At 43.8% G+C, this 14,198-nt stretch overlaps 2 protein-coding genes across 2 annotated transcripts; one reads left to right on the top strand and one right to left on the bottom strand. All coding sequences in view use genetic code 11, as the record gives it.

The window, feature by feature from the left end:
• Positions 1-2,762, bottom strand: EGR_03865 (ATP-dependent transporter; the record flags this gene model as incomplete). The annotated part of the gene is made up of 2 exons (XM_024493114.1): positions 1-21; positions 2,532-2,762. The coding sequence occupies 2 exons, from the start codon at positions 2,760-2,762 to the stop codon at positions 1-3; spliced, it is 252 nt and encodes an 83-aa protein (XP_024352386.1).
• A 4,546-nt stretch (positions 2,763-7,308) lies between these two features.
• EGR_03864 (Splicing factor 3B subunit 2) lies at positions 7,309-11,702 on the top strand (the record flags this gene model as incomplete). The annotated part of the gene is made up of 6 exons (XM_024493113.1): positions 7,309-7,590; positions 7,708-8,232; positions 8,425-8,664; positions 9,647-10,140; positions 10,217-10,508; positions 11,559-11,702. 6 exons carry the CDS (start codon positions 7,309-7,311, stop codon positions 11,700-11,702), a joined length of 1,977 nt encoding a protein of 658 aa, XP_024352385.1.
• Between the last annotated feature and the right edge of the window lie 2,496 nt (positions 11,703-14,198).

Raw genomic sequence — 14,198 nt, 5'->3', positions numbered from 1 at the left:
CTATGATGTTTGCTTAGCAAACTTCAAAATAAAAAAAACATTTCTTAACTCCAATTAGTTGCGAAACGGGCTAAAGTTTGCAGTACATTTCCATAATGTATGCGCAAGGAGTGGGAGGTGACGAATTGCCAGTCCTTGAAGCTCACTGTGATTTCCCAATGCCTGTGGGTGGAGACCACACATTTCACCGCAGCATAGGCAGGCATCACCGAGGTTTGCTCTTGACATATTGGCCTCTCATTATTTTATCCAATATCAACACAATTCCTCATGATCAATAATAAGAATTCCTCTCAAATGTGGCGCATCTATCCCCCATCATCGAAATTATACCTATCAACTAACCCCTAGACGATACGTTCTGTTACCACACAACGCACCTCCTTCGAGGGCTACGCGACAGACGGCACAAGAGACCTTTGGATTTTTGGAACTGGATTACACTCACTTCGTCAAGCAGGTAAACTTCAGTCACATCCACCAGGTCCAACCGACACTTTGTGAGGCAAGGGATAATTCAACGATAAGAGAAAGACAGTTGAGGGCAGAGTGAAGAGTATCGAACCGAGGGATTGACGTGTATCTACCCGCGCTTGACAACGAAGCCAAAAAGTGGCATTTTGAAAGACTATAAATAGCAACAAGTCTTTGCAGCCAGCTGTCATGTAGCGACCTTACGTGCCTATAAAAGCAGATTCTGCTAGGGTAATCCTATAAATTCTGAAAATTGAAGTTGGTTCCTAGGTTTCGGTTCAAGAAGTTTACTAAAAAGAATGTCCCACATTCTCAAAGGGGTGTTATGAACTGAAGAAACACTTCGTAATTGGGTTACTTCCAACCTTTCACCTTCCACCTCACATTTTACTATTCTGTACTTTTATATTTGGTGAGCCGTGGAGGGATCATTAATGACCATGCGCAGAGTACTAAGGACGCGTTGACGTCTAGAATTAGCATGTTCACCTCCGGGCTCTCAGAGGCAAATCAGCCAACGACAGCCCAGATGCCATAAAAATATAATTATTACCAAACCGAGAACAACTCACGCATACTTGAGTTCCAAATTCAACCAAGCTATTTGCGACACGACAGGTCATCATAAACAGATCGAGAGGACGTACTCATGACCGCAGGATCGGATAAGAAAGTCGGAATGTTAAATACACACGACATCGTGGGCGAACATCTTGAGGATGTTATGACCGGGAGCAACAAAACCTAATCCCTTGTATAATTAACACAATGCCTCAGCTAGCCAGCGCAAAAAAGTTTCGGTTAAAAATCCTAGAGGGGAAAATAATGCTCCTACCAATAAATGCAGCCGAAGGGAAAAGTTTGACTCACGACCAGGCATTCGAGTAACCCAAGATCGCCCTCACCAGACATCTCTCCCACGTCTAATTAAGTAGATCAGTATTCCACTAATTGCAAAAATGGCACTTCAAGAAGTCTCGACGAACCACTAGGAACACTTCAAACTGTCTTGAAATGTGCGAAACGTCCAACCCATCCACAATAAAATAAAAGAACGGAATTTCCATCAACCAAGGAAGGGCTGTATAAACTGACACGAGGATCATTCACGAGGACGGATGGACGCACAGACGGGAAAGGCAGGGGGATGAAAGACAGGCGGACAAAGGTATAGAAGGAAAAAAAAATAAATCAATCAAGACACCCAGCAGCGGCTGCCACTTTGCTCGGATTGGCCAATTCTTCGCCCAAAGCTTCTAGGATCTCCCGTCGGTAGTCATCAAACTCTCCACAAATTTCGACGATATCCTGATCCTCAATGATCCAGAGAATGCACTCCGTATCACGAATAAGGCGTTCGTCGTGACTTACTATAATCACCCCGCCTTCGAAATTGTTAATAGCCTCGGCCAGTGCATCTATAGACTCTATGTCAAGGTTGTTGGTGGGCTCATCAAGGATTAGAATGTCGGGTGCACGTTTCGAGAGCTCGGCAAAGGCGACACGAGCCTTTTGGCCACCTGAAAGGTCGGCGTTGGGGATCGTATGCGCGTGACTCTCCAACCCGAATTTGCCTAAGGTGCCTCTTGCCTCCTAAGATGGCATTAAACCATAACTCCACAACTAATTCCGCAAGTCAATTTGAGAAAAGAATTAAACTACCTGCATGGGGAGATTGAACAAGCGCATAAGATATTGGGCTGGAGTTTCAGATAGATTCAATTGGTCCGCCGAGTGCTGATCATACTTTCCGATTTTGGCTCGATGGTTAATTCTTCGTTCGCCCTCTGTGGGAGTGAGTTCACCAGTAAGAAGCTTAATAAACGTGGATTTGCCAACGCCGTTTGGACCGACGATTGCGATACGGGTCGACAAGTCCACACCGAAATTAACATCCTTGAAAAGCAATTTCTGATTTGGATAAGCAAAGCTGCAGTTAAAGAGGCCCAGGACTGGAGGATTAAGCGGAGGGGGATTGGGGAAATAGAACTAAAGAAAAACCAGACGTTACCAATGTGCTACTAACAAATTATAAGCGAATGAAAAAGATAACCTACCTTAACAACATAGTCCTTCGGTTTTGCAATCAGCTGCTTTGCATCAGCTGGCCCACCTTCCCCTCCATTATTCTGAGCACCCTTTCCCTTTCCTTGCTTGCGGGTGAGGGCTTCACGCTGATTCTTCGCTTGGGCTTGCTTAGCACTCATTCCAGATTGTTTAAGTTCCTTCAGACGCCTTTCTTGTTTCTCATATTCCTTCATTTGTTCACGCCTCCTCTGCGCCAACATTGTCTTGAAACGATCTGTGGGAAGGCAATTTCTGCCGAGGATGTGATAAGGGAAATTACACCATGAGTAGAGAATGTTTTCTTACCGTAGTTACCACGATAGTAAAAGAGTTGTTTCTGATCCAGGTGGATAATGTCCGTGCAGACGTTGTCTAAGAATGACTGGTCATGGGACACAACAAGAAGTGTCTTTTTCCAACTCTGGAGGTAACTAAAACAACCAAATCCATAAAATCCAATCTACTTACTTATCAAGCCAGATAACAGCGTTAAGATCTAAATGGTTGGTGGGTTCGTCCAGAAGCAGGAGTGTAGGCTCAAGGAAGAGCGCCCGCGCCAGACTGACACGCATCCGCCAACCACCAGACAGATCCTTCGTGGGCCTCTCCATCATTGGAGGAGTGAAACCGAGACCAGCTAAAATACGACGCGCTTTGCCCTCCGCTGCGTCAGCCCTCATGGCCACCAGCTCCTCATGCACCTGGTGAGAAGAAAGACGAAATTACTTAAAGTAACCTAGTAGGCGTGCTCCACATGGAAATGGTGAAACGCACTTCGTTATAGAGGTCGAGCACGCCTGCGTCGTGCGAGGTTTCAACCTTTTCTCGCAATGTTTCCAACTCTTGCAGCAAATTAAGACGCTTCGTATCCGAGTTGAGAACCACCTGAACTGAAGGCGTGTCATCGGCGATGACCTCTAGAAGGAATGAAAACGCAGGCATTATGGATCCGGTGGTAGGCAGGATCCAGACATCAGTAGATCAATGACGGAGACGTACCCTGTTCACAAAGAAGAATATCGATGTTAGAAGGAATGGCGAGTTTTCGTTCGGCGATGTGACGCAAAAGGGTGGTTTTACCATGGCTACAAGAGATTAGGAAACGTGGCATTTTTCTTAACCAACGACATCGATTTGCCACTTTTCCCATCCACCTCTGACACGATGCAATTGCTCAAATCTTAAATTTAAAGCAAAGCGCTGGACAAATCATTTCCAAAGTTAATTCTTCATTCTACGTGGCCATAGATCAAGTTAGACGTCCAGATCGACTAGCATCCATCACACCAATATGTCCACCTTTAAACATTCCAATCACCTCGTAGACGAGGACTCCATTCCGCAACAACGGAATTTAAAAAAAAAACGCTTCATGATGTGGGCGTTTCGAAACCCCCACCATAAAATTTTCGCGTGCCAAAGGTCTGTGATTGACTAATAATGACGAAATTAACCTTAAAATCAAACATCTAGAGTTGTTCTAAATGCTTTCGGTCCTACCAAAGGCATAATTCATGAGATAACCGAGAAAATTACGCAACCGAAATTTGACGGCCAGGGGGCCCAGCACTTTCTCAAAACTTCAGTCAATTTAGCATGGGACGACTTTACTCCGCGTGCAGAGAAAAAAGGCTGTAATGTCACCGTTTTGTTAAGATATTCAATTGACGTATACCAAAAGTGTACAATCAAAATGTAATCGCAAAGATTACTTCAAGGTGAACTGCAAAGAAGACTACTTGATGGAAATTTGCCAAAATCTCCTAAATTTTATCAACTCAACAACCCATCATTTCTGAGAAAATCAGATATGACTGAATGGCCTCGAGCCCCATCTACGGCGGGCTCTAAACACAATGCGCAGCATCTGACAGAACGCAGCGACCTCTATCGGGGGATTACAATATGACTGGCTAAGCAAAATTAACAACAAAACGATCAGTAGAACAGGGGGCTTACCCATTGGGACCACAGAGACCATAGCGACGACCGTGAGTGATCTGAAGCGAGGCGTTCACAAAGAGATCCTTGCCTTTGGCAGAGAGTGAGAAGGTCTCGACCTTAATATCTAATTGGTTCTCATTTAGGACTGTCTTGCCTGCTGCCTGCAAGGACAAAATCATGGTGGATTAGATGGGGTTTTAATACACGTCTATTCACCATTCAGGGAAAAGACACAAGCTTCACGGGATATTAAACTGCTAGACAATACGTCAAATCAAAAAGGCGGTCAGACAGGGAGGTACTTCTTGTATTAGATAGGAGATTAGTCATCAATTATCCGAATAGAAAAACGATGGCTAGTGATCAAAATCAGGTTGCACCGAATCGTCAAAATTGATTCAAACTAAGTTTTCGAAAGTGAAGAATAGCATGCTACAGAGAAGCTATATTTGTGAAAGGCAGGTAACCACTGCAGCTGTTATGCTGCAAAGTGGCGGTACGGAGGTCATCGTACAAACAGTGCCTTCGTGAACCCGACTGGAAAAACTAGCAAATGCACTGAACGAGCGAAAAGATCTGCCGATAAAACTCAGGTCTTAGCAATTTCTTCATAAACTAGATTCATCAGTGAAGTTAACAGTAACAAACATGCAACAACAAAATCATGAGGTTTCATTACCAATATTGCAACACTACTTACAAATGCCACATTTAGGTAGGCCTACGTAACACCAAGAACCAGACTATTCAACGATACTGATACCTGTGACTCACAAATTCCATTTATTCTGGGCCAAATAAACGTGGCAAGCATGCATTTATTTACATAAACAAGTTGCGGTTCGCGAGTAACTGTTAAAAAAGGAGAAGAACTGCTATAAGCTATCCACACGTCTAGCACTTTGATTTATGCCGGATATTTTAAGTACTGGAAGCAAGAAATTAGTTCCTCTGGTTGATAAGTGCATCATTTAGTGCTAAACACGCCTAAGGACTCCTTAAATACAATTTTCAAGAAAATGCGGTAGCGCGATGAAGCGCGAGTATAATAAAACTGAGCGTCAAAATAGAGAAAATGAGCATCCGAAGAAAAAAATATGATTGATTCCTATTTACAAATGCGTAGTTATAAGTACGAAAAGTGAGATCTAGTTCAAACTTAGGTGTAACAGTAAAATACGGGTAACATATAGTTGATGACCGAGCACTAGAAGAGCTAAACGAACCTGTGATACAGAGAAGTTATCCAGAGTGCCCGCATTAGCCAGAACGTTTTCTTTGGCGATCTCCACCAATTTGGCGAAGTCTTCGCGTTTCTTCTGCTTCTTCATCTCCTTCTTCGACAACTTTTGCTTCTTTGTAGAATCGACGACTGCCTCCAGAGTCTGCTCTGACACTTCTGTCTTCAGTGACTCAACATTAGCCTCTTCCTCTCCTTTAGTCTCTGATTCAAGACCCAATATCTCTTTCGAATCCACGCCTTTCGTTACCTCTTGACCCTTTTTAATCTCAAGAGAGTATTCCGAGTCTTCGGGTGCAGGTTCCCTAGCCTCAACTACTACGCCATTTTTCCGTTTACCCTTTTGTGGTTGCTCTTCCCTTACATCTACAGGAGGTGGAAGAGCCTCCGTTCCGAACTCCTCTTCTGGCTCCAAAAAGTCTTCAAATCGCCTATTTTTCTTCTGTTTTCCTTTCCTTGTTGGCTGATACATGTCATACCCTTTTCCATCGAAATCATCAGCGGCTTTAAGGCCTATATCGGCCAGCTTTTCAGCCAATTTCCTTTCTTCTTCTTCAGAGTCACCCCAATCATCACCGCGCCGACCCTTTTGTCCCTTTTTACCGCCTTTCTTTTTGGGGCCTTGTTGTTGTTGTGATTCCTGCGGCTTCCCTCCACGGCCGGCTTTTCGCTTCTTCTTGTAAAAGTCTTCGTCTAGATCGTCCTCCGCGTCGGGTTCGTTTATTTCGAAGCCGCCGTGAATTTGAGCAGTGGTATTAACGGCCTTAGGTTCATCAGCGCCAAAATCCACGTCTCCCATCTTATCCTTTTTTTGCTTCTTCCCAGAAGGCTTCACTTGCCCCGCGGTTTCTTTGTCTTCTAGGGGCTTTCGGGCGTCATCATCATCATCATGGTCGTAGCGTCTGCGATCCTTCTTCCCCTTACCAGTTTTCAACTTCTTAGCTTCATCGGCATCCTTAGAAACCTGACTAGCTTCTCCGTCAGATCCATCAACTTGGAAGTCATTTGTGGACTTTTTGCCTTTTCGTTTATCCACCGCAAGGTTCTTTTTGCCCTTTCGCCCTGGTCCTTCATCATCAGAGATGTCATTACGCTGCTGAGATTTAGCGGGGACATCATCTCCTTCACCAGCACTGATGTTACGACGGTTCCGCTTCGGAGGCATCACAGTCAACACGACCGGGGCAAACGACGCTAAACACGATCCAGTCCCTTTAAACACCGGATAGGTTAACCAATCAATTTAAAGTAGTCAAATTAGCAGCTGTATAAAACAAGGCCGGACTGTTCAAGTAATTACAAAATTGCAAAGAGGTATTCGCAAAATATGAAATATCTGTCCCACTTTTTCGTTAAACTCACCGCAATTTAGTAAAAAACTGTTATCGTAAATCGTATCAATAGAAGTTAGTAATATGAGCCTTAATTATCTATCCTGTCAATGTTTATTAAAGAATTTGAAATTGGCACGAAAAATTTTTCTAAAGCTATTTTTGGTGTTAGACTTTTGTTAATCTTATGGCTTTGTCTGTTTGATTCCTATTGGCTAGGCGACTGTAAAATCACCTCCTTTAACGGACAAGATGGCGGTCCTCGAGGATGGCGCCGCTGACGAAGGGTTTGATGAAAATGAAGCTCATCCATCTTTCATGACTCGCCAACAGGAAAGGAATAGAAAGAAAAAACTAAAGAAAAAGGCGTCCAAACAAAGGAAAAGGGCGGGTGGAGACAATCAGGATGCCCAAACCTCTGATTCTGTGACTTCAAACTCTGGTTCAGTTAGTGAAGCGAAAGAGAAGACTGAGGAAGTCCCTCGTAAAGAGTATCCTGTTTTCGAACTCACAGGTCCGTTCGAACGTTTCAAGGTGTGTGACTTTGTGTCTCTAAATTCATGTCTGTCTTTCCTCAAACTGATGCACTAAAGTGATACCGTATTGCGTCGCTAACATCTTATTCACTTAAAAGTGTTTGATTTTTACCAGCTTGTCTTCGACGAATCTGGTGATGGGAGGGACGGTGCCACAGATGGTGATAGGGTCGGCACTGATTTTGGTCTAACTGGAGACCCCTTCAAAACCACTCCGGATCAACCGAGCCTTAAAGCTCGCACTGCAGCCCTTCTAGCAGAAGAGGCAGCTGCTCGTGCCAAAAAATCAGAGAAAAAGAGTGACAGGAAAGGCGTCGGAGACGACGATGATGACGATGCGAATAGGGAACAACCGTTAAGCAAAAAGAAGCTGAAGCTTTTAAATCGTCCCTCGGTGGCTTCTTTAAAGCAGGCTGCTGCTCGACCGGACGTGGTTGAAATGTGGGACGTTTGTGCCAAGGACCCCCTACTTTTGGTCTACTTGAAATCCTATCGTAACACTGTTCCTGTCCCCAAACATTGGTGCGCTAAGAGAAAGTATCTTCAGGGCAAGAGAGGGTTTGAAAAACCACCTTTTCGACTACCTGAGTTTATTGCGCGGACGGGGATCATGGAGATGCGTCAGACCGTTTCTGATAAGGTGAGTTCGGGCCTCCGTCTGTGGTTGTGATTTGTTGGTAGGGCCTCATATTTCACAGGCTGGTTTATTTATTTAGCTTCCTAACTTCTCTTGCCTGTTTACTCTTGATTTATGTATCCATTTCTCCACTCATTTGCTGAACCGTCAATCAACCTTTTCCTTATTCACTAGTGCTTTTCTGCACTTTGACAGGACGCCGAAAAGTCGCTAAAAACAAGAATGAGGGAAAAAATTCGACCGAAGATAGGCAAAGTGGATATTGACTACCGAAAACTGCATGACGCTTTCTTTAAGTACCAGACAAAGCCCAAATTGACGAGTCATGGGGATCTCTATTACGAGGGAAAGGAGTTCGAGGTGAAGCTAAAGGAGAAAAAACCGGGTAATCTGTCGGATGAGTTGCGAACTGCGTTGGGTCTCCCCACTGGACCGGTACGTTCTCTTTTCAATGGGTTTTCAAACTATAAACGTCAACAAAATTGTTTATCTTCGTTTTCGAGCGGAATGGCTATGGTGAGGATTCGAATAGATTTCCAGGTACGGGAGTGGAACTTTCAAACGTTAAGGTTTAGATTTGCGTCGGGTCATGCTGCTTTCTGACATAAATTGTCATCGTAAGGGTTTATCGTAGGGAAGGAATGTTTTTTGCGCTGTTAGCGGAGTAGATAGTGGGAGGCTTCTGGTGCTAAAAATAACATCTTAAACAGCATTATGATTTTATTGCAGTCTTAATGGATATTTACCTCCTATGGCCGACAAATTTCCAATACCCTCGGAGTAGTAAATTTTCCTCAGCGAAGTGATCTCGCTTCTATGTTAGTGTTTAGCGATTTGTCTCAGATTTCCCCACATATTTTTTTTTCTGTCCGAACCGAATTCGAAGTATTTGTTTGCTGCATTGAAAGCAACGGATGTTTACTCCATATAACTTAACATCCCATGCTACATCATTTGCTACCCTTTTAGCTATGATGTTTTTGCCTATTTTGCGTGTCTTGGTTACTTAAACGAGTCGCGCAATTATTCTCTACCAAAATTCGCTTAAAACATTCTAATTTAAACATGAATCCTAGTGCAATTTCTTCGGTTAAGGCAATGATGGCACTTCGTTTAAAGGTCTCTTGGGTCGATTGCTATGGCAAACCATGTTTCTTGTAAAGCTGTAGCCCTCAAGATACTCTCAGCGATTTTTGTAAATCTAGAAGTTAGTATTATGGACGGCATTGGCTAAGTCCCATGCCACCAACGTGCTAGCCGGATCATAATACTGAAAGGGCTGTGTGGTCAAATCCGCAATGAAAAAGATGTCAGATGAAGTTATCTTATGGTGCGTAGATGTTAAAGGTAAACTAAACGCAAACAATGATGTCACTGTAACAGTGATAGAAGAATCATCCGCAATCTCTCATCATAGAACGCTGACCGCTACCCACCACCATGGTTAATCGCGATGCAGCGTTACGGTCCCCCACCCTCCTACCCCAACGTAGTCATTCCTGGTCTCAATGCACCCATACCTCCTGGCTGTGCCTTTGGCTACCATCCCGGTGGTTGGGGCAAACCTCCCGTGGACGAGATGGGCCGTCCTATCTACGGCGACGTCTTCGGTAACGGTGGCAACATGGCAGGTGTCCCACCGCCACCACCGCCTACCGGTGGACCCGCCGAGCCTGAGGAACCCGTCATCTCAGGTCTCGGGAAGAGTGGCCTTTGGGGCGAGCTGGAATCTGATGAAGAGGAGGAGGAAGAAGAAGACGAATCCGAAGAAGACGAGGATAAGACTGGTGAAGCGGGTGAAGGCGGTGGTGAGGGGGAGACAGTAGGCCTCACCGGCCCCCCTACTGAAATGATCCAACCCATCGAAAAGGTCAGCATCGATTTGGGTGGCTTGGTTACTCCTGCCTCTGGGTAAGTAGCATTCTCAAATATGCCGTTTCGTAGTCACTTCTGAGAGCATTCAGGTACTTTTTTCATTTCGCTTCAGTTTAATCACACCAAGCGGGGCGGTCTCCAGCGTTATTGGTGCAGAGACACCGGCAGCGGCGGCTGTGGGGGCAGCAAACCCGAGCAACATAGAGCTGCGCAAGCGCACCATCGAGGCGGCTATGGACAATGCAGACGGATTTGAGACACCTGCCCCGGGAACTGGATTGGCTGCCGGACAACTTTATCGCGTGTTACCTGAGCGCGAGACAGCCCTACAGCCATCAGCAATGCTTGGCTCAACTCGGGTTTATGATGTCACCGGGGTTACGGGTGCTCCTCGTGGGGAGGAGGTAGGTCTCCACTATTCTCGTGATAAAGCTTTTCTGACGTCTCTCCTATGGGATTAGATGAACTTTGTAAAGACGAAGTTCTGCTTGGTGTTGAAACCTACTTTGGTGGTTAGATTTTATGAGCCTGTGGCTACTTATAATCTTTCGGTAGATGGTTTTTTCCTGTTAATGTGCTGCGAACTATTCAACATTTTCGAACTCTTTCAGTAAATAATGTCGGATTTGAGAACGGAGTTTTTTGAACATATAGCATCACCGTTAATAAAATGAGAGGTCGAAAGGAAAAACTACTTGGAGATTCTCTTGAGTGTCAGCATCGTTTATTGGTACATCGTCAAAATTGGTGAGATGCTGTTCAGTGGATTGAAATATCTACCAGAATACTAAACGTGCTAGTTAAAAAAGTATTTAGGAAATGAAATGATGTGGCTGATTTTCTCATGTGTGTGAATGAGATCGGCTGATTCACATGCGGACTGACTTTGCTAGTGTCCACTTGCCCAACCTGCGTCCAGAAGAAAGAATTGTATCCCTACGTATATTCATCACCCTTCAGAAACTCCAGGAGAGTTGTTACATTGAGTGATTCTCGTTGGCGTCGTTATGATACCTAAAATGATTTAAGCGTATACATACAGTAGAAGACAAATATGTACAAATGTCCCTTAAGAAGTTCATTTTTGCAATTTGCCGATGCGTTACCTTATGGCATGATACTTAAAATTTTCTGACTTGAATCAGTTTGTGTCTGCCAAGTTAGGTTTAGTGCTCTTAGTCTACTAAGCCTGATTCGGGGGATGAAAATGTAACTGTGGCATTCTCTTGGAAGTCGGGGCATCGTTCGTTATCACACCTACTGAAATCTTGTTGTGTCAGATATTGTGCCAGTTTCTTTGAAACATCTATTAAAAAGTAACCTACAAACCTCCATATCATCCTGAAATCAGTGTGATCATTGCGTTTACAAGTTGGATCAGAGCTGAGCGTTTTCAGGAAATGTTTGTGACGTTACCATTTAGACTTGGCTCAGTGTCCTTTCTTTTTTTACAGGCCGAAGATCCTCGCGAAAAGATGCTGCGAAAGCGACTCGCGGGAGCCGAGTCCCAGCAGAAGACAGGTACCGTTTCAAGTTCGGGCACTACTAGTACGGGTGGACCCCCAGCAGCTAAGAAGTATAAGGACTTCAAGTTTTAACGTTTTTTTTTTTTCATTCTTCCTCCATCTCCGTGACTGTATATATCACCGAGCGTTTTGAAATAGCACCGTGATGTTAGAACTTGCTGTGGTTTTGTGGCGATTTTGGTAGTTGGTTGGAGGCAAAATTTGCCCCAAGAGTAAATAAAAATGACTTTTTGGGATATTTATGAGATGGGATGAGGTAAGCATTTCATCCTCCATGGCCTTTGGTTACCGCGTCATGGTGGGATGACGTTGCGTTTATGCTGTCATTTCTGTTGGCAGCTCGTCAGCTCTGCTCTGCTCATGATGAGATTGTCTCTGAACCCCATATCTCGAGGTTTCTTCAGATAAGTTGGAGCAGCCATGGTTACTACCAGCCACTCATCTCTACCGTTTGCGCTTACATATTACAAGCAGGCGTAGTCTTTTAGTTAAATTTACTATTTGTTGGTGTGTTTCGGATATTCTGCTTTTATTTTCGCGACTAATTTGTGCATCAAGAAATCATATGCCTGTAGCGATTTGGTTAATTCAGTATCGAGATTATTAGAACGAATGTCACGATTAGATTGGTTTTTACTTTTTCATTATAAACTTAAAAGTGACGAAAAAGCACTTGCGTAATAATCTTCCAATTGGTTTTTGCAATGTAATCAAGACAGTGGTCAAGGTTACAGTAGCGCCCCGAACGTTCTTTAAAGTCGGCAGAAGTCATAGGAGTGTGGTGAAAGATACACTACCGGTATACAGAAGGGCTGAGGCGAGTGGAAGTACAATGGTTGAGCGTTAAGTGACTGCTTAATCAATAGGCAGTGTTAAACGAAGTATTACAGTTATATCTTAGTGGTTTAATGTTTGTTTTACCGGATATTTATCTACACACTCCTTATTCCTCCTGGTTCCTGCTTCGCTCTTGGCAGCATTGTCTTCGAACCGTGGCCTTAACCCTCCTGCATTTCTCGGCGTTAATGAAAGGTCGTCTTTTGTACTGGTATGGGTTATTTCGAATGTAGGCTTGGCTCAAGTTACTTACTGCAAACACTAAAATAGGATAGGTGGTTTAATTAATGCGTAAAATAATAATATTCTCAACATTGCCTTTTATTATCATTCTACATTTGGTGAAGTTATTTTTGGCACTGCTGCCTAGATTTCCATCCCCCATCGTCTAAGTTTGAGCAATAAAAAAGGTATTTTATTTGATTCATAAAATTCATATATATAACGGACTCCTTTTAGTTGATAAAGCAGTGAATATTTATTTGGTTTCAAGAAATAGAATGATGAGGGGTTTTGGCTACCGGGTTGTCAAAAAAGGGCTACCAAAATTATTCATCATTCTTATGATTAATTTTTTTAACGCCACTATATAAGTTTAATAGAATGTGTTTTTAGCTATAAAGTGCTTGTGTCTGATCTTACTGAGATCTGTGGCGCACTGAATCTTTCCTGAAGACAAAAGAAGTCATAATATTAAGACGAAAAATATATCACTGGCGTACAGAAGGGCTCCTAGAGCTACTGACATGGTTCGGAGGCCATGCTGCCCAGCGGAAGCACAAAAGCCCGTTGCTTAAGTATCCGCGAAACCAAAACGAAGAGGTAACCAGATAAAGTGCTACATTCTCCTCCTCTCATTTTGAGCGTTGTCCCTAGCAATCTCCCGGTCGACACCCCTCATCCGTCGGCACAACGTGGCCGGTGCAATTAGAAAATCACTCACGAACCAACTGCGCCATTCATTGAATTTGGGTGCTCCTGAGAGGATAACTAACAAGTAGCATAGACAGTTCCGTAATGAACTAATTCAGATGGTTAACGAGTAGTTTTGTTTTAATTGTTAATACCAATCCTGCAGAAAACGTGGCTGAGATAGTTGCTGAAGTCGGGCGTCATTTTCAAACCTTTCATTGAGAGTCGTCGCAGATACTGCCGGAGCGTATTCACTTCTTCTGGCTCTCTAGAGTTCGGCCTCTAAAAATGGAAACCAGAGTAGTTATCCACTGGAATCAAGTTGGCTTTCCTTTTGTTTAACTCTTCATTTTGGTTAAGTGAGCACCAAAGTCTCCTCGATTGTACTTCAACTGAGCAACATGGCCCACGTGCCAAGGCAGTAACCCCCCAGTTCCTCTGTCGTCGGTGGTACATTTTCAGGTCCAGCAGTGACTTTTTTTGTCTTCTGGAAGAACTCGGGTCACTACACTGGCTGTTACAACAGGGGTACGGCAGTATGGAAGACGATTTGGCCTTAACGCATAGAAGGACTGGGACACGAAAACGCGTAGTAGCGAGGGCCAATTAACAAAGCACAAGTACAAACTTTGCAGATTGAAGGGTCCTTATAATTAGGTATGCGTTTAAAACAGTATCAAATGACTGTAAAATCTTCCTCTAATGTGCATCATTTTCGGCGCTCCCAGTTTTTGGTTAGTGCATCACTTCTCACGACAGCTACGAATCGAAACTAATTACCCTCCTGATCCATTTGACCTTTGCGTTCACGTCATTTAT

The sequence above is a fragment of the Echinococcus granulosus genome (assembly GCF_000524195.1).
Source record: "Echinococcus granulosus chromosome Unknown EG_S00022, whole genome shotgun sequence".
Lineage (NCBI taxonomy): Eukaryota > Metazoa > Platyhelminthes > Cestoda > Cyclophyllidea > Taeniidae > Echinococcus > Echinococcus granulosus.
This window is presented reverse-complemented; position numbering and strand designations above follow the sequence as displayed.